Raw genomic sequence first — 24,084 nt, 5'->3', positions numbered from 1 at the left:
AAAACCAAGACATTATTGTCTTGCCAATGAAGAATAAAGTGCCAGGTTCGTAGAAATGTAGTTTCTCCCTGTGTAGGCCTATATAAATTCATGAAACCTGCATGGCTGGAATGAAGTAGTTGCGTTTCCTCTCACAGCCACGCGAGGGCGGCAGACATCTTTTGATACAATTCCGGATTATCAATAAAACAAACTGTCCGGAGCAGATTGTAAAGCATCTCGTTTGTTTATTGATTTCAAACACTTTTACCATTTCGTAATATCTCGCTTAACTTCTGTGTTGTTCTGCTATTAGTAACTAATTGAACAATGTAGGCCTATTGTAATTTCACAAATAGGCTACATCTCAAATGTGACTGGAGCTGTAGAAATGGTTCCACTTTACACGTCAAAAAATATATATATATTCCTCCCCAGATAGCACAAGTAGGGGTGAATTCAGGTTGAATAGGACACTTTTTCCCAGTCATCTCAATGGCAAAAAGTGTCCCAATCAACCTGAACTCACCCTACATCTCAGAGAAGTCTATTTGATGTCTGCATTTACATCTGCAACAAAGACATATTTATTTTGGCGTGTTTGCTCATCTGCAATACATCTCTAGGATGTATCTTATTAGATGTCATATAGACATTTATAAGATGTTCTTATAATGTTCATTTATAAGATTTAGAATGTATAAATAACTGCTTTTTCTAAGACGTTTATCTGATGTTTTTGCACAGCAGATGCTTTCCAATTAGCAGATCTGTAGCAGACTACAGATGTACCGATGCTATCTGGGTCCCCCCAAGCCTGCAAAATATTTGTGACTGTACAACAGGCGTTAACGTGTTGTCTGTTGTTGTAATATTACGGCGTTCTTGTATCCGATTGAGAACAGTGTGTGTGGGTGGTTTAGATTACAACATTGAGCCCCGGTTTCACAGACAATTGGCTTAAAGGGATAGTGCCCCTTAGCCATTTTAGCTGTATATGACTTTCTTCTTTCAGACGAATACAATAGGCTTTATGCACAGCTTCACTACTTCCTGAACTTCAGCCAGCCCTTTGTTTCCTGTCTGTCATTATTGGACAAACTGATTAATCCAGGTGTGCCTGGTTATTGTTACTGAGGCCAGGCACACCTGGATTAATCAGTTTGTCCAATAATGACAGACAGGAAACAAAGGGCTGGCTGATGTTCAGGAAGTAGTGAAGCTGTGCATAAAGCCTATTGGAGTTATATTAAAACATTTCCTGGTTCTTCCAAGCTTTATAATAGTACTGAATGGGGGTCGAGATTTTGAAGCCCAACAAAGTGCATCCATCCATCATAAGCATACTCCACACGACTCCGGGGGGTTAATAGGCCTTCTGAAATGAAGGCCTTCTGAAACCAACTTACACTGACAATTCTTAAAATATATCAGTGCCATTGTTTTGTCTCGCGATGCACACCAGTAGTGTTTTTTTTTCCTAAGGCACATTAATAAAAGCTACTTAAATGTCCTAATTAACCTAAGGCCTAATCCTGGTTTAATTCAAGTCCTGTCTGTGAAACCAGGCCATAAAATCTGAAATCAAATAACACAGATTAAGAAATTGATCAAATTGATTATCAAAAACTACTTAAAAGGAGCAAAATGTTCTTAAACTGGTTTTAGAGAAATTCGCAGCCCTAGGCAAATGACTATCACTAACTGCTGTCACCCATTCTATTTTTAGACTTTTCCACTCAAAAGATGCGAAGAATTTGAAACATTTAAAATATTTCTATAATCAGAAAAGTTGCATTGTGTAACATAAAAATTGCATTTCGCAGACTGCAAATTATCTTAAGCTTTCCAAACGTGTATTTCATTAAAAAAAATACAATATTACATGTAAAAAGAATAAGCCCAACATTATCACTGACATAGGCCATTACATGAAAATGCAACCTTTGAAAATTGCAATGTTCACCAAAATCTCAAAGCTGTACATACTGTATTTTTATTAGGATTGATTTAAAAACCACTGAAGAGAATTAAAGGGATAAGATGTACAAAAAAGTATCCCATAACATTATACCCTTTTCCTTTTATAAGGTTATTCTTCCATTCTGTGGCCTCAATTTCCTAGTCAAGTTAGACCCTGAACCAATGCATTATGGAAATGGCCCTTAGAAATATTAAGGCATAGGAACATTTAAAATACTGTTGCACATAAAATGAAGTTAGATGAAAATATTGTCAACAGTTTGGACTTTGCCTACATACGAGGCAAAATAATTCCACTTATCTGTAGTTGTTTGAGAAAGTCAAATTCAAAACTGTCAAATGTCATTTGGTTTATGTTGACGATGAAGGTAATACTTTCAATAACAAATCTTACTGGAAGCGCAACGTTGTTTAAATGTCTTGAACTGAGAAATAATTTTGATTGAATCTAAATCTACATCATGGCCATAAATGAGGACAACTATTTCATACTCTTCAAGATAGTCAATATGTGCTGAAGCATAAAAAATGACTACATGACTGACACCTTAATTATTGCAAATACTTTATGTTGTAACAAATGACCAAAACAGATTACATCACAACACATGCTTCTGAAAAAAAAAAAAAAATTCCCCCTCAAAATTGGGGGGAAATAAAAATTAAAATGTGTCTCTTCTGCTCCTCAAATGGTTGCATAGAGAAACAAAAAACGAGTCAATCTGAAATGGATCCTAAAATAAATAAAAGCATCTTTAAATGGGCAGTTTGGATATTTCCAATAATTAATGCTGACGTTTCAGGCTCTGCTGAAAATGACACACAGTCTTACAATAGGATGTAGGGTTGCATTAAGGCACATAACAAGCAGGTGAGAGGTACGGTGAAATACTGAAGACCAGGAGTCAGCTTTTAGTCTGCTTCCGTTTCAGAATCAGCTCCGCCAGGAGTTTATAACGGGACATGCACTCCTCCTGAATAGGAAAAATAGAATCAATTCATCAACTAATATCAAAATCCAGCTTTTATGTGCAGATAAATATTGGTTTAAAAAGGACCTATTATGCTCTTTTACAAAGTCTTGATTTTGTTTTTAGGATCCACTAGAATAGGTTTTCATTCGTGAATGTAAAAAAAAAAAAAACATTGTAGCAGCACCTCTCTTCCCAGTCTGTCAGAAACTCTCTGGGGTGCGTTTCCCATACAACGATGTAGCTTGAAACTGTAGTAACATGGCCGACAGTCGCACCCCTGTCGTTTGAACCACATTGGTTCAACAATATAGGACTGTCATGAATGACGTCACTCGCAGGTGGAACTTCTGCTAATTAAAGGGATACTCCACCGTTTTTTCATATTAAACTATGTTATTCTCTTATCTAAGACGAGTTGATACATACCTCTCTCGTCTCAGTGCGTGCACTGAATCACTCTGTCGGGCGGAGAACTTTGAGAGCAGTTAGCTTAGCCCCATTCATTGTATATGGGCCAAACAGAGATGAAGTTAGAAGCGACCAAACACATCCACGTTTTCTCTATTTAAATATAGTTACACGAGTAGTTACACGACCAAGTATGGTGACACTAAATAAAATGTGGCGCTTTTTATAAGCGGGTAAAATGGATAACTATAATGTATGGCGGAATAGCACTTATTGGGAGCACTTCGACTCGGCGCTGTAATACCGTAAAACTTCAAATAATAGCCGAGTCCCAAATAGACGCCTGTCTCTTTTACACGCCTGGTGTGGCTGCAGGTTTGGGTAAATAAAGGCCGGTCTCAAATAGAGGCCGGGTCTGTTTTTTAGTTTCGGGTTGTATTTAATCCTCTAAAACCGCCAGATCGCCCGCTTTTTGGCGGCCGCCAAAGCACATTTTTGTCCCTCCAAAGCCTTTTTTTGATCGGTGAGTGATGTAGAATGACTGCTGCGCTTGACAGGGCGCGTTACGAGCAGAGAGAGAGAGAGAGAGAGAGAGAGAGAGAGAGAGAGAGAGAGCGCGCCCCAGCCGCGCGCGCGCACTCTCCCGTCTTCAAACAACGAGCGCTGTCTTGCTCTCTCTCCCTCGCGCATATTAATCAAAATCAATTGACGCGATAGTAAAAGGTCGGAAGACCGCAGTTTCACGTGGAGCATTTGATTTTTAGAGATTAGAGACAGGCCTATACACTCAATGAACGACATCTCAACACTAAATTATAAAGGCCTGTCTCATATAGACGCCTGTCTCAAATACAAGCCGGTGCAGTTCGACGATTTGGGTAAATAAAAGCCCGGGCTACTATTTGAAGTTTTACCGTATCTTCACTCGTGAAAAGTCCTCTCCCCCCTCTACCTCTCCGTCATTTCCGTCAATAGAACCAACGTGACCTGCACGCCTGCAGTAGCCTAGTAGTTTTTTGTGCAGAGTTGACAGAGGGAGAGGGGGGAGAGGACTTTTCACGAGTGAAGATATTACAGCGCCGAGTCGAAGTGCTCCCAATAAGTGCTATTCCGCCATACATTATAGTTATCCATTTTACCCGCTTATAAAAAGCGCCACATTTTATTTAGTGTCACCATACTTGGTCGTGTGACTACTCGTGTAACTATATTTAAATAGAGAAAACGTGGATGTGTTTGGTCGCTTCTAACTTCATCTCTGTTTGGCCCATATACAATGAATGGGGCTAAGCTAACTGCTCTCAAAGTTCTCCGCCCGACAGAGTGATTCAGTGCACGCACTGAGACGAGAGAGGTATGTATCAACTCGTCTTAGATAAGAGAATAACATAGTTTAATATGAAAAAACGGTGGAGTATCCCTTTAATCTATTCTTTATCTCCCAGATGCTGCTGAACCGAACATGGCACTGTCAGGATTATGTTTTGTTTAGTTGTATTTTCATTCCTATGTGTTTGTTTCTTGTGCTTCAGTTCAGTTTGGTCTTGATTGCATCCTAGTTATGACGTTTTCACACTGGCAGTTTAGTTCGGAACGGGGCACGGTTCGCATGAAAAATTGGTAATGTTAAGGTGATGATACACAGGGCAACGTTTTGAGCAATGTTGCTGGGCAATCTTGCCGAGCGATTGTTGCTTGGGCACTTTCCCATTGAATATGGGCAATAAATTTCTATCTGGATAATTTAGATTGGTCATGGGCCCTGTGTCTCATCTGGTTGCCCGTTGACGGCAACATTGTCCAGCAACAATGCTCAAAAAGTTGCCCTGTGTATCATCACCTTTAAAGCTGTCATGCGGACCTGGATTAGACCAAAGCTGCGGGAGGCACCGGCAGGAACAATCGTGTGTAAAAAAAATTAAAGCGTCCTTTGTCTCCTTGGTTACTGATTACGTTAAGCTGTCTATCATTAAGTTTCCTCGTGTATTTATACTCCCGGTTTCATCAGTCCATTTTTGGTTCTTGTCTGTTTTGTATGGTTAGTGACATTATTCTCTGTGTAATCTCCTGTGTATGTTCTCCTAGTAAATAAGTTGTTGTTTGATAATCTGTGTTACATGTCATTTTGCTTTATTAATGTTCGATTCATTGCGGATTCCCTCATACACCATACTCCGAAGTTCCCTTGCCCTTCCGTTTTACGCACTGATTGTTGACACGCTAAAATATATACATTGTGTATATATATGAAGAGTTCAGATGCAAAACCCTCTAAATCCGTCAGACTTATTTTCTTTAAATGAGCATTTTTTATCAGGCTCCTATGTTCACGTCCAGTAGTTTCATTTTAAAGGTACTGATAAGGTTATTAGTCATTGAATAAAATAACTTTTTTTCAAAAATGTCACTTGAGTCAATTCAGTGATTTTTAACAAATTCGATTTTCTTTTGCGTCAAAAACAGCTAAATCCACTTGTGCTTTTTTCGCAAAAACCTCTAAATCCACCTCTTTGGGACAAGACATAGTAAATAGCTGAAAAATCAATAAAAATGTAACTAGAAACACTGAAAAAGATTAGAGCACATTCATTTCAAAACTAAACAGTAGACACACCTCTTTACAGGGGGGCTGAATGAGATCTGCGATTATTTGCAAATCCCACCCCATTTCTCTGCAGTCACCTTTCTGCCCTGTCTGAATAAAGACAAAAGCCCCCCCCCCCCCGATTCACACAGTACAACCACATTGGCAAAAAGAATTGGCGATTAAAATAGTTTAATAGTTTTAGTTTGTATAATGTTCAAGTAGAACAGAGCAACATTCTTAAACATCAATATCTGTGCATTTTGTATAAGAAGCTTATAAGACTTAAATAATGTAAAGTAATATTATAATGTATATCTCAAGTATAATAAATCAAATTCCTTCAAAGTTACAGCACTGCACCAAGAACTGTTATGAGTGCATGCTACACTTGCGACCAAGCTATTTTCACTGTAAAGTTACCGATTTTCTTTTGCCTTGTAAATTAACGGGAAGAGTTTTGAGGTAGATAAACGACGTTCTCTTCTGCCTTTTGATGTCAGTAGGACAGGCTCCTCCATTTCATCGTACTCCATCTTAAAAATGTAAAAAATCTGAATCCAAAAACAAAACAATCTCCTCAGCCGTCTCAAAAAATCCGTCTCCTCAGCGCACCGCTCTATTGAAATAGCCTGTACTGATTCGCGCGGCTCGCGCCTTCTGATTGGTTCTCGGGATGTAGTGGCTTTTGCTGCCAAAGGGAAGTGGCGTCTAGAGGCTTTTGCCGACAAACTGATATTTCTGAATGGGCTGAGGCTGAGATTTCGAGGATTTGAAGCAAATATATTTGTTGAACGTGTACTGTGTTCAGATAGCTTTCACTCAATGTCATTATCTCATTTTTGACGGAGGTGGCGTTTAGAGGCTTTTGCATCTGAACTCTTCATATATACACATATATATTTAAATAGAATGAAAGACATAGAATGTACTGAATGTTGAATTGCTTATTGTGCCCAAGAGCATGATCCATTTTAGTCAACATGACATTTAAAAAGAAACTATGCTTCTAACCACTTGAGAGTTAGCTTGAGAGTTGTAGTTCCAAACATGTTAGTTTGCGATGCTGTTTGCAAATGTTCGTCTGAACTATGGTGTCGGGAGATTCCAAACCATGTAACTATGTTGGTAACGACTGAATTTGCGACCATAGTTGGCTAACAATGCTTTCGGGATATGTACCCTCGTTTAAATTCTGGTTTCTACGAAGCACCTCCTTCACGAAAAGCACAATGTGCTCTGATTGGTCTGCTGAATCAGTGTGTTGTGATTGGTCGTTTCAGAAATGTCACACCTCTTACTGTAACTGTGTTAGATCCGGGGTTGGAAAAACAAGAGTTTTAAATCAGGTCTCGCCCCCTTTATTTTGTGCATGCCGGGAATTATTTAAATAATGGATAGTGACTTCTTGTTTCCAGAAGTCTAGACTACAATCGACGCGGTTCAGGGAGTTCAGAAACAGTGCATACTGATATAGAGAATGACTAATTTTTAGAGTGGACTTTGTGTTTTGTAACTTCGCAGACCTTTTTTCACACTCAAACAGCAACATTACACATTAAAAAAGTTGAAAATGTAAAAATGCATAATAGGTTCTCTTTACATTCATTTTCCAACGACTACGAGTGAGAACGTTGATGCTTACCTTGGTCTTTCCAGGCACCACCTTAGCGATCTTGTCCCAGCGTTCAGTGGTGCCTCGTGGGTATTGCTGTAAGGCCAACTCCAAGAGCTTCTGCTGGTTCTGTGTCCAGACGTCATCAGAAGCACTGGGTTTTTCTTTGGAGGATGATGGTTTCTTCTCATCTTCACTGTCTTCATCCGCAGCTGTTGGGTCAAAGTCTCGTTGTCTGCGTCCTTTCACCCTCTCCTCCACTGCTCCAGTTCCAGTGTTCCCGGCTGCAGACTTTTTTGTCCTCCTCCTGAGTGCTTTGCTCTCCGAGTCCTCTGCCCCAACAGGCTCTCCCGAATCCTCCGGCTGCTGCTGCTGCTCTAAGGGCTCCTCTCTCTGGGTCATCAGACTGTCAGGCACCGTGAGAGCTCTGGAGCTCTTTACCATCACCGCACCACCCTTCAGCTCAGAAAGCTTCACCAACCCTGGAACCAGAGACAAAATGAAGAGAGAGAGACATGAGTAAATGTTCTGACAGATATGCTTGATAATATATCACTTGAATAAAATTCCACTTGCTCGGTTTCATTTTTCTTCAAAATCTTTAAATGAACGAGCAGCTTACCTGATGTATTGGTGACAGAGTCTTTGACTTGCTTCACTTTTGCGGTCACCTGTATAGAAAAAAGTTCTTATTTTTTAACAAGACTTTTCTGTATTGTTTTACAAAACCAAACAATTTTTGGTTTCAGTGGCTCTTTACACACATCTACCTACTACTCAAAATATAAGCACTGAAAAACCCATCTAATGTGCACATACTGTGCGCACTAATTTGGTTTTTATCTTTCTTTTATTAATCCATTTTTAACACCAGTACATTTATTATTATCAATGTTGAAAAAAAAAAAAAGTTGTGCTGCTTTTTATTTTTGTGGGAACCATGATCCTTTTTCAGGATTCTTTGATAAATAGACAACTCAAAAGAACAGCATTTATTTGAAATAGAAATCGCAAGTAACATTGTAAATGTTTTGTTTCATCAATTTAAAGCATTCTTGCTTACAGTATTAATTTCTGCCTCAAACCTTTGAATTGTAGTGTATTTTTTCGTGTGTGAACAAAACTAAACAGTCAGGTGATGCTGCTATCTACCATTTAAAAGGCACAAAAACATGTTTTTATATATTTTTATGTAACAAATATATTTTTTTCACAGATTAAGTAATGGCTTTTATGTAACACTGATTAAATCTCACATATTTATATCAACATTATCACTGCTATCGGCCTATAGTCATAACTACACTAATTATAGACTCACCTCATTTACTGATCTGCCTAGCTCATGTGCAATCTTCTCCCATCGGCCTGGCGTTCCACCAGGAAACTTGGCCATACAGCGAGAGAGCTGGCTAAGACCCTCCTCCGTCCACTCGTGAACCTTCAATCATCACCAGCCATTGGTTATTGCACTACTTACATTTTAAATCAATATTCTTTCAACAGACACAAAAACGTACCACCTTCTTCTGCAGTTTTTTGTCTTCTAACCAGTCATCCATTTGATCTTCAATATCTTCAATGGACGTTCCCTGATCATATGTTGGCACAAAAGCTGCATTTGTACTGGGTTCATAGACTGGAAACTCCACTTTAGGTTTCTTTACCTTGGGTCGTTTTTCTTCTGCAGAGCAAGATCGGCCAGCATCACATATTATTAAGGGTCACAGTCACAACTGAATCCCACTAATTATGTGCAACGTATGACTGTGTTATCATGATCTTACTCTGCTGCATTTCCTGTTCTGCCAGAGCCTCTGCCTCCTTCTCTTTTACTTTCATTTCCTTATAATCTTTATAATACTGCTTCACATCCTAAAATACAACATACCATACGGTCATGATTACAGTTGTATATATGCTTGAATTTTCTGAGTGTCTCTTTTGAAAACACTGTTCAAAAGCCTCAAATCTGGTGGAACAGTACCTGTATGATATGAGGGAGAGACTTCACTGAATAGTACAACCAGATGCTTAATTTAAGAGGCAGAATGTCATGCCAGTGTGGCCTGTCAGATCTACAAAAAGGAAGCAAATATATATAAGTCTGACTAGCAGTGTCAACATCCCCTCTTCTTTAAGAAAGCATCTGGTGTTTTTAGGTTACCTCTCATTTTTGTCCTGTCCCAAGGACTTAATCTCCTCTGTTGTCTTACTGCTTTGCTTCTTCTTTTTCTCTCTCTTCTTCCTGCTCAGAAGTTCATCCTAAAAAGAAACAGCAGCTCTCACTAGGCAAGCTGAAGTAAATGTAGTATTTCAGCTAAAATTACATGATGATGACTCTGCTATACAACGATTCATCACTTACCAACTGCTTCTCAAGGTAGATGGACCATATAACTGCATAGTGACCCACAGTCAGAATGAGGAAGAGGAGGAAGCCCAACTCTCCATTACTCATCTTCCTAACACGTCGATAGTAGAAGACAGGCTGTCTCCAATCTGGCAGCCCATTAACCAGGATGTCGTCATACCTGTGAAGGCAGTAAGAAACTACTATGTAAAATCTATTTTTAAAAGACTTTAGCAAATGTAATACACAGTTCATAGACCCTAGTCACAGTCACTCTGATGCAAACAGTGGTTTGGTATCTTACTCATGGGCATAATGAAACTAACTTAAAATGCTAAAAATACAAACAAATACATTTATATGTAAACTTAAATCATACTTTCCCCCTTCAATAACTACATAAAAAAACAGGAATAGAACCTTTAATATTTTGTAATCACACAAAGAATTGTGATTAATTGATTAAATATATTAACACTCACATTGCCTGTTAATACTGTCATAATCTTCTATCTTCACTCTCACTTTCTCGTGTCACCACCACATATACACTTAACTACCATGGGAGCTAGAACTTTTAGCTATACGGCCCCTCCCCTACGTAACTCTCTCCCTCTCGATATTCGTAATAGTCATAGTCTGCATATTTTCAAATCCTGTCTAAAGACCTATCTTTTTACCCAGGCTTTTTTATGAAATGTATTTTACTGTATTTATGATGCATGTGCTGTTAAGTTGTTGTATTTTGCAATGCGCTAATGGGTTTTGTTTATTGTTTTTTTTTGTGCTTGTAAGATGACCTTGGGGGTTATGAAAGGAGCCGTTAAATAAAATGCATTTACACTTCACTGCATTATTATTATTATTTTTAAATCAAATTTAAGGCTTTTTAAGACCTGCACAAAGATAACTAACACTGTTTGAGAATCACTGGTGTAGGATGAATAAAAAACAAATAAGAATCTCACCTTTGTCTTCTTTCCTCATCCTTGAGAACTTCGTAAATGGCAACCAACTAGTAAGAAAATATTTCAAATGTAATGAACTGAATTCCAAAATGTATGTAGAAGCAAGCAATCAACATGATCTACATTAAGCCAAAGAGTACTTTCATTCAGGCTTAACAAAACACCTACCTGTCGAAACTGGTTTTCTGCATCTTCATCTTTGTTTTTATCTGGATGTAATGTAAGCGAGAGCTTTCTATATGCTTTCCTGATCTCAGAGGAGGACGCATCCTGTTAGAAACAGAATCAGGAACATTGTTGCAGCACATGTTATACGTATATGTAATAAAAATCATCATGTGTGATTGGATTGCCTTTGGTGTTTCAGGCTGAGATCGATAACAGTTACTAGCAATACAATCAGCATTTTATTGCCTTTCCTACATGAAGAATAAAATTACTACCACTAAACATACTGTAATGTTAGCAATATCAACTGGAATATGCAGCTTAAACTGGCAGCTGTATCTGGTACACTGTTTTGGACTAGCAACAGCTACCAGCTGATCATATCAGTGTGGTTAAGATGTTTTTTGGAGCATGGTAGCTGCTTTATCAGCATGGACTAGCTAATAATAACCATCTTAGACCAGCTGGAAACTAGCTACCATGCAGCTCCTAAACAGAACTACAATATTTTTGTTTAGCGGAGAATTAGCATTATTAATTTTCTTCTAAATGCATTGACAGCTAATTCCTGCGAGGTACAGGTATAGCAGCGGAATTTGTTTCATGTATCCCCAATTCCCCATGTCTGAATCACGGTTGACGCGTTAGGAAAGAAAGTGAAACCAAATGTTTTTTTTTACGCGTAGCGGTTTTGATTATAAAAGCTCGGGCTCTTCGATGCATGAAATACCACTTAGCAACTGAATGGCGAAATTAAAGCAGGGCGATAATACAATCGTTTATGTGCTGAGCAATGACACGTCACGTTGTGTGGTGTAGGCCCACAGCCTGGAGGTTTCTTTGTCAATGGCCACCGCCGCCCAGGTTCTGCAGGAGGCAGAGTCCGTCTACAGTAACCCTAAGTCGGGGGGCATATTTGTGAGGCTGAAGAGAGCTATTCAGCTAATGGGTTTGGTTACCTTGATACGAATGCAATCACTGTAAACTCTGGAGGCCACACTGCGATAAATCAACGTCGGTGGGCTGCAATATGTTAAAGTTAAGTGCATTTACCGACACCGTTTGAATGGCCCGAGTTAAAGGCGTGACAAATTTGAGTTACGAGTTACATCAAGTTGTTCTTACCTGATTAACCGAGAGAAACTCGTAGAAGGTTTGGGGGATTTCCTCCACTAGATCGAAAAGCTCCAGGTCTGCGTCCCATGCTAATGTTGGCAATGGCTGAATAACGACCAGCCCGGAGAACAACACCAACGTAAGGATCTCGGGCAAAGCCATTGTTGAAAGTTTGATATGTTTTCGAAGGTTTACTACACACTATCCATTCGGAAACCTTGGTTTTGAGACGCCTTTAGCATAACTTCCCGTCGTTTGGCTCAGACGGGCCCATAGCTCGAGCTCAGCCTGCTGTACGTACACGTTTCACATGCAGCCGCCACAGCACGAGCCAATAAGCATGAAAGCTTCAGTGTAGTGACATGGTGCGTGCGTCGTGTCATGTCCATTCTTACCATGAGAGTATGCTACTTTCAGGACCCCTAGCATTTCAATTTTTGAGGTGTAGATTATTTCATAATAGTATCATGTGAGCATTATGTAGGCTATACCGGTAGATGCGTAGTGTTTTTTCTCTCTCTCTCTCCCAAATACAAAAAAGATTATCTCGGTCTTTTTCGTTCCAGGCTTTCCCACGTCTAAATATAAGGATATATCTCTTAGGTATTTTCCTTGATTGTAAAAGAAGTGATGTCACCAGCAGAAACGTGTATTAGGCCTATTCTTTTCACTATTTATTTTGTGATTGGAAAAAAATGAAAGAATGATTCAACCCATGTAGCCCGCTGTTTGTTATTCTCTTAACCTAATAAGCTCATTTTCAAAATTATGATCCATTCATCCCGTCTCAGGGCTACATTCATCCCGTTACCTTTCGACAGAAACAGGGCCATGAAGTTCAGATGAAAGTCGATTTAAAACTGCCCTACTGGCAGCAATAAGCTCAAGTGAACGCTGCATTGGATGAATGACTAATATCTCATTAGCGCCTATAGTAGTAGTTTTTCTCGGCGATTTTATGAAGAAAAAAATAATGAGTGATAGCCTATGACAGATCATAGAGTCAAAACATTTGAAATGCTAGTTTAGATAGGCTATAAAGCTTAGTTAAACTTTATATCGTTAAAATATAGGGAGTAAACAAAATCTATTGGTAAATATAGGCCTATGAGTTGACGATAATTTAATATAGAAGTAGCCTATAGGCTATATTTTATAAGCCATTTGCGGAGATGATCCGCAGAGATGACAGCCACCTGGTCTACAATAAATGCAAGTCTTTAAAAAGAATCAGCCTTATGTAATATGTTTATAATTATTTTAAATGTCATTTATATATATTTTTCAATTAACGCAATGCCATTGTTTTCTATAGCTTTGATTTGGCCATTAGTTGCATTTAAGACATGCGCAAACATGTTAAATTCTGTCACATTCTTTAGGGAAAACTGAAGAACTTCACAAAAAAAAAAAAATCTTCTATAGCCTAAACTCATGTGGGCGTCGTTGCGCTATTTACGGATAGTATATGTCAGTGGTTGGCCTTTTTTAGTAACAACGGAATTCTGAAACAAAACATAGCTACATCTCCATTTACTTTTAGTTTAGTGGAAAATCTTTAATTTAGCCATGTTCGTTGTTTGTTAAACTCTTGTTGTCCTTGAGGCGACACTGACCAGTTGTGTCAACTTTATGGGACGCATGCACGCTATAATAACGTGTGACGGGGGATATGCATAGCCTATCATTTTGTTATCAGTGAGCAATTAATACATCCAGTTAGAGCAACAGCTTAAGGTTTAACCACGTGATATGGGGAGGGAATAATTATCCAAAATAGGCTAAAAGAAAGCATTGCAATATTGCAACCGCCTAGTCTAAACAATATTAGGTAAATCAATTAAAGCGCGCAAGCCAAAAGCACGATTTACCAAAATGCTATAGCCTAATTACCGGCTCTAAATAAACAGGAAATAAAAAATAAATTTTCACTGGGCCATAGCCCATTTTGGTGATCTGTTAACGGTTTTTGTTTCTCATTTTTATTCATCTTTATAAATAAAATATAGAGCATTTTTATGTGTTTGTGTGAGTTAGGCTAATATTATTAAATACATCGGAATTACAAACCTTTTACACTTCACTTGTAGGCTATATAGGCCTATCCATATATTTACTTGGAAAATTGCCATGTAAACATTTCCACTCAACTCTGTCAATACCATGTAATCTAATCAATTATATTTGATTTATTTGTTCTTCTTACAGGTTCTTTCTAAGCTGTAGCCTATGGCAGTATCGAAAAGGAAAGGACAACTTTATTTGGCTATTATTAATGAGCAGAGTAGGCTACTTAAATTGAGCCAATAGGAAGCGGCACAAATCATTCAGATAAAATCTGGACAGATTATTAACGCATTAACACTGAAAAATTGACTAGCCTAGGCTATATGAACGATACGCGCGTATAGGTATTGTTTAGCTAGCCTAAAAAAATGCAAACCAGCTCTTTGACTTATTTGACATGCGGCTACCAGGCTAATAGGCTACATACATTTGCATGAAATATTAAACCAGTAATATTATCACAATCTGATGTCTGGCCTTTTTTGTCCATACATTATGTTTTATTCGTATGCGTATAGCTTAATATAATGATGGAACAATATTAATGTTTATTCATGAAATCGTCGTCATTCGATTTAGACCATCAAAGACATAAACTCAAAATAAAAAACTCAGAGCGGCTTTATCTGTCTTGACTTCCATTCCACACATCGATTTTGTGGGATCAAACAATCAATAATCAATACAGTCATTAAACTTATTAAGTCAATAGCCTATAAGACAGACTTTTGGGGATCTGCTCATTTTGTTTGTCAGTTAGGCTATACTTTTTAACAAGTCGCTTTTAATTGTCTTCATGGGCGAAGATGAAAGAACCGATCAGATGAAAGCGCTCGTGCTTTAAAATGGTAATGTATTTATTTATGTGTAAATAAGATTCGGGTCCACGTACATTTCTTGGCAGTATCCTACCTTAATCGCGTAAAGAATGGGTAGCCTAAGACGAAAGCGTGCAACACATTTGGATTCACTTCACTTATGTATTTATTTTAATAGTTTCCTATGCTGTCTGTGTGCACTGGACGTTGTCAAAACTTCAGTCTGTCCTATAGCCTCAGGCTATATCTCCAGAGTTGTTGAAGATTTCGTGCTGCGTTAACATCACCCGCCTGGCGATTGAGATATACGGCCATTTTGATGCGTTAGGCTACTGCAGTCGGAATAAAGAAATAATCGGTATGCTGAGATAAAAGTAGCCTACACTATAGTCGCAGAAATTACAATGGCCTTATCCTGACCAATTCAATTGATGCAGTTAATGGTTTGTTTGTTTTTTATAGGCAATACATTATTAATATTATAGCCATGTGAAACTGTTACGACGTGGTAACACCAGAAGCTTTACGTTTTGCAGAAGCCGGAACGGTTAACGCGAAAGTGCCTCGGGTTTCTGCCAGCATGCTGAGCGTCTTTGTTTTCGCTGAAGTGCCTGTATTAGAGCAGCTGACGTCATGGCAGGCAGACTGCGCGTGTGGTTTGCTGAACGCATGCAGTGTCCTAAACCACAGTCCAGCGCTACAGAGAAAAAAACACCACTACAGAGAAAAAAAAACCAAAACGATCACAATCCACTGATTATCTGAAAATCATGTGTGATCTGAACTTTTACACTTAGGGAACGCTTAGGTAACTTCGCAAACTTTTATGATCTGTAGAATTTGTAAAAGCAAAATTTAAGAACAATTTCTTTTTGTTGAAATTGATAGTCTTTCCAACAATAAAGTCCGGACTGGTATAAAGTAGCCTATGAATGGTAATTTAATAAAACATGCAGTTGCTTAGAAACGCCTTTCTTTCAATGTGAGTTAGTGTAGCCTATAGTGTAGCCACGTTCGATATTGTAGGTTATATGGCAAAATATTGCAGCAATAGCTAAAGTATATGTCCCGAGCCATTCTATAAACAAATTCTTAAGATATTCACATCAAGAGGTTAATTTAATCACCACCCTACTTTTATTTTATGAGAGAGATAACTTCACGGTGTGAAAATGATTGTGAATAAAAACATTACGAGTCATTATCCTAATGTATGAGGCACGTAATAACTTCTAAACGCAAAGCCCACAATTTCCTATTTGAAGCACATGGGTCAACTAAAAATGTAGGCTAACCAAAAATTAGGAATGTAAATAGCCAATAAGACCAATTTCGATAAGGCTATTTGCTTATGGTTTAAATAAGCCTATAAAGGCAGTGAAGTAAAATATAGTATGTGTAGGTCTATTGAGCAGCAGCATGCACCGGGTATAGTTAATAAATGGAGAATTTTTCGAGCGATTATTGATTCCTCTTGGCTTAGCCTACTTTTATGATTTCATTAAAAAAAAAAAAACTATAGTTGACGTATTCAAAATAACCCTAGCACTTATTGTGCATCTGGGCATTATGATTTGCTTGAAAATACAAATAGGCTCACGTTACATCTTCTCTAAAAGTGTGTTCATTGCTTATATAGGCTACGAACCACTCCGACCAACCTACGTGGCTTGGCGAGAGGTTTTCCTCTTCAGAAGTGGTGATGTGGGTGGTGAGGTTTGACAAAGACATCCGTCAGAGGGGTACCCTATTGATGATATACCCCACTACTAATTCCCAGGCTACCCGTAAGGAATGAGATCACGTGATGGAGTGGGGCGGTCGAACTAAGCCATTTTGGGGACTGTGTCAGTTCGCACACTCAACCATCAGACACTGTGTTTTTCCAGATCGCTGTGCGGGAGCAGTACGCCTCTGGAATTTAACATCTATGACCGGAATCTGTGGATTTATCTGTGAATCAAATCGGAAAGTGTCTGCAAAGGCTATACTACGGTAACATATGTGCAATTGCGCAAGAAGGCCACAATGAGCACGGTGGTAGTGCGCTAGTTCGAGCCATTGACAGCGTCTGCAGCTCATTCCAAGATGGCCGCTTCAGTAGCATTCATTTTTTGCTGATCGACTCTCAAGTTTCATTGTCTACCACAAACAAAGCTAGGAAACCATCGGGAATATACTGGGTATGTACGCTTGGATGTACAAAAGAGTGGAGTAACGAGCTCTTCTGATTTTGTTTTCTTTTTCCTTCTTCGGAGGCAAGAGAGTAATGTTGCCTCTTATCTGTGATCGTTTCTCATACGAATTTCATTTCAGTTTTCTCACATTTTTTAATTAAACGCAACCAATGGCATATGTTAACACAATGTGCACGTCAATGAGTATGGCATCTTTGTAAAACTAAAGTATATTGTTCTCTTCGAGTGTTGTTTATAACCTAAAAAGTCGGCGCGCGCTGAAGAACAGGCGAGTTGGGTCAGGTGTTAACCGGTGTCCACATTCATCCATTTCTTCTCGCGCTAAAATCAATCATTTGCTCTCTTATTTTATAGAATTGAGCAGTCTAGAGAGTGTATATTTAGGAAAAAAATACTTAACAGTGTTTTAATGGCGTCGGTTAATTTTATTAACTTAAATTCATATGCGTATTTGTTGGGTACCTCCTCCTATGGCTGTAACAGCATGAAATACCATTATTTTGAGGTGGTTAACTTCCGAGTAGCCTAAATATATTTTCAAGCGTTTTTACTATTGTTTATTTGTCACTAAATGTAATACGTTTTGGGTGTTTTAAAACAATATTCTTAAACATTAATGCAACCTTGATCTCACACGTCAGACTGAACATGTCTCTTTTTTTTACAGAGAAGGATACGAATCCTAATTCTAAGATTTGACACTTAAATTTCATTTTCGTCAGTCTGATAAAATATAGATCATAATTTTGAAACAGTGGTTAACTAAAATGTGACTCACCCCCCGATATGTCACACGTTTTTGATAACTCCATTCATGGAATAAATAAATATGTTCTAACATTGGTTGTAAACTCGAACTTAATTGATAGTTCTCTACCAAAGTTCTACATAGTTCTCTGCCAATTTTTTTTCCTGGCCATATTTAAATGATTAAGCCGTCACTGGCAGATATACTGCTGTTTTCCCAATGTCTGGCCCGCACTATGCTGTGCATATCTATAGCCCATTTATTAATCGTATAGGCCTATATTTTTTGCCACAAATTTTGCCACACCGCAAATATCTATTTAATTGCCAAATCATAAAATGCTTGCTAGCTTCTTTCGGACAGTAAAAGAAAGAGGACACATCATTGTTATTCTGAATATGAAGATATGACTCTTATCTGCAGTAGCCTATGCGATAAACTGTCAGATTTACTGGAACTGCCGTTTTTTCTTAACCTAGACTCTGTTCTTCTTTCCTCATAAAAAAAAAAAAAACTTTGTTCCTTTTTCCAGTGCATATAGTGTTAAATCATAGTATAATTTCAATATTATTACTAAACCACATAAGGCTTGTGAGTTTTCATGGTCAAGCCCGAGGAAGGGCCAACCAGTTCCAAACCAAAGCACACCTGCTTTTTTTGCCTTCGCTGGAACAGCCGCCTGTTTCGTTAATTCTCCGATCTACAAATTTAATTAAGTAAAATAATTCAGTTCAACTTCATTAAAGACTGTTGTTACTAAGATTAAAGAAGGACTAAAAGTAGGCTGTAGCCTACAAAAATACTTTATTTTGAATGGTTTTGTTTTTTTGTCGCTGACTAAAATGCAAGGTGTTGTTCTGCACTCTTTTGAATTGTAGGCTATTACGTTCGCTATTGAGCTGTTGTTTTTGTAGCACTTTATAAGATTGTAGTAGCCTAAAATGTCCTTAGCAACATGTTTTCTCAGTCACTGAGCAACTATCTAAAGGTTGGTCTGCGCCAAATTTAGATCGTCTAAATTTATTTGACTGTATTTAATGCGTTGGATTCAGTAGGCTCTGCATTGGGAAGGTTTATAATTGAACATTCGCAGTTACGGGATATTGTATCTGCATGAAAATTGATCATGTTTGAACTAACCCCAGGCTAATATCGCAGTCTAAAGATAGCGGGACACATAGCCTACGCGAGCTCTCGAGCTTCCGTTGACTGTGTTCCTCATCGCAGACATCGGCAAGGCAGGGAAGATTCTCTATCACATTTGGAAGCGATGCTTGTTGTAATGGTGGTTGTACGACGTGTTTAGTTGATAGTGATCATCACTGCTTCTTCAACAATAGTGTGTGGTGCACAGGTCGCAGCCTCACGAGGGCGAACCCGCCTGGACGCGGGGCTGTCTAGCAAAATGGCAGCCACGTTCAAGGAGCGGTATGTTTTTTTAGCGAGAGAAACAGTGGTCAAGAGGAAATGATCGCGCTTTACCGCCAATAGGTTGAATTTATGGTCATAATGATCCGGACCATCTGTGAATCATGCGAGGTATGCGGCTCCGTTTTGACTGGCACAATGCCAATTACAACCCGTCGTCATAGCAACTGTAAGTGTGGGCATTTTAGCGTTAACTCTCACCTGTACGCATCCCTGCAAATAAATGAAAAACATTTCAAATTGTGCGCGGACACTTCCCTGGAATGCCAATGAGTTAAGCCAAAGGCGATATGAATTTAGATTAACACTAGCCTAGTTTATTTGAGTTGTCAATTGTCGGGTTACATGTTAAAGGTAAAGCCTCCCATTTTTTCTGTTTGTGTCGAATTTTTGTTCGGATTAAGTGCAAGTTGACCATCTAAACTGAGTAACCAGACTGTTTTTATGGGCTATTAATTATGACTTGATATTAATTAGTGTCTTGTTTGGTTATCAGGTCAGAGAACTCTCATGACAATGCACCGAACAACAAGAATCAAGATAACGGAGCTCAATCCTCATTTGATGTGCGTTTTATGCGGAGGATACTTCATTGACGCCTCCACCATTGTCGAATGTTTGCATTCATGTAAGTCCGAAATCATCTAGTATGTTATTGCTTTGTTGGGCAATTTAATTGATCAGGTAGGCTACAATTAATTTGTCGTTTGTTGTTTTCACAGTCTGCAAAATGTGCATTGTGAGGTATCTGGAGACCAGCAAATATTGTCCTATTTGTGATGTCCAAGTACATAAAACAAAACCTCTCCTCAATATCAGGTAATGAATGATTATGTGTATTTTAATTAAATACTTTATTTCTGATTACCATAATATTATTTCAGGAGCCTAAATGTTGCTACTTCCGGAAAATCCAGTAAAGCTTTGAATTTCTGTAGGCTAAATGAACTACTGAATGAAGGCAATGTTTCTTTAGATACCAAGTAACCCCTCAAATAATGCTTGTATATTTTAGGTCCGATAAGACCCTTCAGGACATTGTTTACAAGCTGGTGCCTGGTCTGTTCAAAAGTAAGTGTAAAAAGTTTGTGTTCATTTTAATTATATTTATTAATTTAATTTCTGAAGGGGCTTGCATTGCATAACTTCTGACAAAATGGACTTAATATTTGAATGTTTTTTTTTCAGATTTATGTTAAAAATTATCATAGCAATAACACATTACTAAACAATTCTTAAGAAATAATGTTGCATTCATAATGTTGTGCTTCTGTAACTCAGATGAGATGAAACGAAGGAGGGATTTTTATGCGGAGCATCCATCAGTTGATGGTAAAGTGTTAAGATGGTTATTTGTGATGTTTTAAATAATTCAGTCTTGTTTTTTTTTATCTACATGTTGTAATTATTTATCTGTCCTTCAGCTACTAATGGTTCTAATGAAGACCGAGGAGAAGTGGCAGATGAAGACAAGAGAATCATTGCTGATGATGAGATCATCAGTCTGTCCATTGAGTTTTTTGATCAGAACAAGTAGGTTCAGTTCAATATAAACTCCTTTTACTTTTAATTATCATTAGAGATCACTTTCATGTTGCTTATGAAATTGACAATGAAAAAGTAATTAATTTAAAAAAAAGAAGTAAATGTCATGTAAAAGTAGTTGGCTCCACCAGACATGAAGTTTATAGTATTAGATAGACATTGCATTAATTTTTTTTTTTTTTTTTTAAATGATCAGGTTTGATAGTAAAGATGGAGAAGAAAAGGATACCACAAAAGAGGTAATTCATTTCCTAATTAATAAAATATCCGAGAACAAGTCTCATTGAGTCAGTTTTGAGGGTTATAGTGGACTATACTGAATATTTGTAATGGTCTGATTTTCGTAGGTGAATGTAAAGCGGTACTTACAATGCCCTGCAGCTATGACAGTAATGCATCTCAGAAAATTTCTCAGAAGCAAAATGGATATTCCATGTACCTTTCAGGTAATCTTGTTTGCATTCACTTTCTAAAAGGTTTCATCTGCTTTCATTTATATATTGACAAATTGAGCTTATTTAGATAAGATTTTTTCTTTCTTGTTTCAGATTGAAGTTATGTATGAAGATGAGCCATTGAAAGATTATTATACTCTTATGGATATTGCTTATATCTACACATGGAGAAGGGTAGGAGCATTGAATCTAAGATATTTTAAACTGTTATTTTACATATTAGTCCGATGTATTTTAAAGCAGAGATAATAACATGTTGATATTTTACAGAACGGGCCCTTGCCATTAAAGTACAGAGTTCGCCCTGGTTGCAAAAAAATGAAGTTGAGCAGCCCAAGGGATGATATGACCGGCGGCAGAAGGCCTGATACAGAAAGTGATTCCAGCAGTGACAAACCAAACAGCCCGACTGCTGCTGCCGCCCCCTCGACATCCTCTTCTCTGCCCAGCCCAAGCACCCCTGTCCAGTCTCCACGTCCCAACTTCCCCCATATCTCCACTCTTAATGGAGTCTCTGCCAAAGTGGGCCACAATGGCCAAAGTCCTTTCAGCAGCAAAGTCTGCAAAACTTCTCATAATGGCTCCAACTCTCTTGGGTGACTTTATGGATGCCAAAGCCATCAACCCCATGCAAACAGAGCTGTGATGTAGATGCTTTCTTTATAAACCACCTCTTAAATTTTTTTATATCATTTTTAAATATCTTTGTTTTGTCACTATGTGTGAAAACTTTGTAACACAGCATTGTTTGTGTTATATTTTGTATTAATTACTATTGCATAACTAATATTGTGAAGACTGAAGAGTACTGGAGGGAAACTTGGCAAGAAGGAGAATGTATCTCGGTGTTTTATAAACTGTCTTGTTCGTTTAGATTAGAACATCATATGTATATAAATCATTTCCTTGTCCATGAAGTCTCCAATAAAATACATGGCGGCACGCGGAATGTTTATCCAGATTGTATGGATTTTATTCGGTTGCCTGAAATGTGTAACACCACTAAATTTGCAGATTAAAGGGCATAAAGGCAGCGTCAGTGTTGTTTTGGACAAAACCAGAAACTGTAATTAAAAAAAATCTGATACGTATGTGCTCGTTGTATGACTTAAGTTGAGAAATGTAGAATCACACGATGATAGAAACGGAGTCTTCGTCGCGTGATAGGCTACTACTACATTTCTCAACTTCTTTCTTGCTCTACAATTCTGTTCAAGCGGTTGTTTGTTATTTACTTTGTCTAAATAAACATTTTACTTTTTTTATTACCAAATACAGTGTGTGGACTTTATAAAACAAAACTCCCGTGACTTTTTTGTGTCAGGCAGGCCTAGATTCTGCGTCAAAAACCTACTTCGGCCTTGAATAAATTCGGTTCTCAGGTCAAAGGAAGCTGTTTATATTTGAGATGTATATAAATGGTTAAAAACAACATTTAATGGTTAAACTGCGACATTTGTTGTCGAATAGTTTCTTACCGTACGACGCCTTCATGAAGTAAAGTGTAGGTAGGCCTAATTTTCTCAGTTCAGAGTTGGAAGTCTGTGCTTTGACCCTGATCAATAGAAATGTATCCACGTAGTGTTCAAACAACAGAAATTGACATGGTGGGTACAAACTAGAAAAATACGAGTTTATAAAACTGTAATCCCGTTAGAGACAAAAAAACAAAGACAAACAAATAGTCGGCCAATAATGACAATGAGAAATAGCTACGCCTTTGACTATAAAGTATAGCCTACGTTAAATATTTTATAAGGGTCTAGCTAATAGCCATGTCCAGCCTCAAAAAAAATCTCTCAATAAACCTTTAGCTGTAAATTAGCATACTTGTAAAGGTAGCCTACTAGCTAAGCAGCAGATCGCTCTCACTGACCTTCTATAGGCGTCACTCAACTGAATGTCAGACCTTCACTGGATTTAACAGGTCCACTCCACACTGAAGATGTAACGTTAACTTACATAAATATTTACTTGCAGTGGGTACTAAAGTCAATTTCGTTCTCGTAATTAAAATAGTTCCTAGGCCTAATCTTAACTCAGTAATTTGAAAACCGGTAGGCCTAACGATCTCCAAATAAACACCGTTTATTAGAATATGCCTTTTAATTATTTATCTTATGTCGCCCGCGCTTGATTAATCTCGTTGGTGTTCTGTCAGAAGCGGTTTATGATAAGCAGGCTCTGTTACTTTAATCGATGGTGAAATCAAGTTTAAAATCAGTTTTAAATGTTAAAAATTGTATTTATATAAAAAAAGAAAGGAAAGGTTCAGTAAAATAGGCTACATTTAGCTTTGTTAAAATCTTTTGAAAGTGGTAAATTTAAACAGCCGCCGAAGAGCATTTTTGTCTCTGAAACGCAAAGTCTCAGTTTAAATTAAATGAATAGTGCGTTTATTATTTCTGGTGTTGCGCTGAGATTAACCTCAGTGTGCCTGGATAATTTAAAAACAGGCCTAGTGATAATTAAATAATAAAATAATAAATAATACATAAAAATGTCATACAAAGCGCAGATTTTTTGTTGTTTTAGCTGTTCCGGATCTTAAACTACTCGATTGATAGTGTTCGGCACTGTTTGACAAACATAAATGACACTACACAAAGCCTACCCTCAAAGTTAATACACACTGATTATGCTGTGTAGCGTTTCATATTAAAATAACCAGACCAAT

General features: G+C 37.9%; 2 protein-coding genes across 4 annotated transcripts; one reads left to right on the top strand and one right to left on the bottom strand.

The window, feature by feature from the left end:
* Positions 1 to 2,510: 2,510 nt before the first annotated feature.
* On the bottom strand, positions 2,511 to 12,516 carry dnajc1 (DnaJ (Hsp40) homolog, subfamily C, member 1). The gene is made up of 12 exons (XM_056235515.1): positions 12,158 to 12,516; positions 11,033 to 11,134; positions 10,865 to 10,911; positions 9,912 to 10,077; positions 9,711 to 9,808; positions 9,531 to 9,621; positions 9,331 to 9,418; positions 9,067 to 9,227; positions 8,865 to 8,984; positions 8,166 to 8,214; positions 7,574 to 8,025; positions 2,511 to 2,936 (listed from the first exon to the last, which is right to left on the bottom strand). The coding sequence occupies exons 1-12, from the start codon at positions 12,308 to 12,310 to the stop codon at positions 2,868 to 2,870; spliced, it is 1,596 nt and encodes a 531-aa protein (XP_056091490.1). The 5' UTR covers positions 12,311 to 12,516; the 3' UTR covers positions 2,511 to 2,867.
* Positions 12,517 to 16,844: 4,328 nt separating this feature from the next.
* On the top strand, positions 16,845 to 22,680 carry bmi1b (bmi1 polycomb ring finger oncogene 1b). 3 transcript variants are annotated; one of them, XM_056235527.1, is made up of 10 exons: positions 16,845 to 17,216; positions 19,904 to 20,035; positions 20,130 to 20,226; positions 20,423 to 20,478; positions 20,689 to 20,739; positions 20,832 to 20,940; positions 21,149 to 21,191; positions 21,300 to 21,398; positions 21,501 to 21,581; positions 21,678 to 22,680. In XM_056235527.1, exons 2-10 carry the CDS (start codon positions 19,918 to 19,920, stop codon positions 22,005 to 22,007), a joined length of 984 nt encoding a protein of 327 aa, XP_056091502.1. In that variant the 5' UTR covers positions 16,845 to 17,216; positions 19,904 to 19,917; the 3' UTR covers positions 22,008 to 22,680. The 3 variants fall into 3 exon arrangements, with proteins under 3 accessions (XP_056091502.1, XP_056091503.1, XP_056091501.1); XM_056235528.1 differs by lacking the exon at positions 16,845 to 17,216 and adding an exon at positions 19,168 to 19,407; XM_056235526.1 differs by lacking the exon at positions 16,845 to 17,216 and adding an exon at positions 19,439 to 19,576.
* The last annotated feature ends 1,404 nt before the right edge of the window (positions 22,681 to 24,084 follow it).

The sequence above is a fragment of the Rhinichthys klamathensis genome, unplaced genomic scaffold, assembly GCF_029890125.1.
Source record: "Rhinichthys klamathensis goyatoka isolate OS25496 unplaced genomic scaffold, OSU_Roscu_1.1 h1tg000422l_1, whole genome shotgun sequence".
Classification (NCBI taxonomy): Eukaryota; Metazoa; Chordata; class Actinopteri; order Cypriniformes; family Leuciscidae; genus Rhinichthys; species Rhinichthys klamathensis.
Note: the sequence above shows the minus strand (reverse complement) of the source record. Positions and strands in the feature narration are given on the sequence as shown.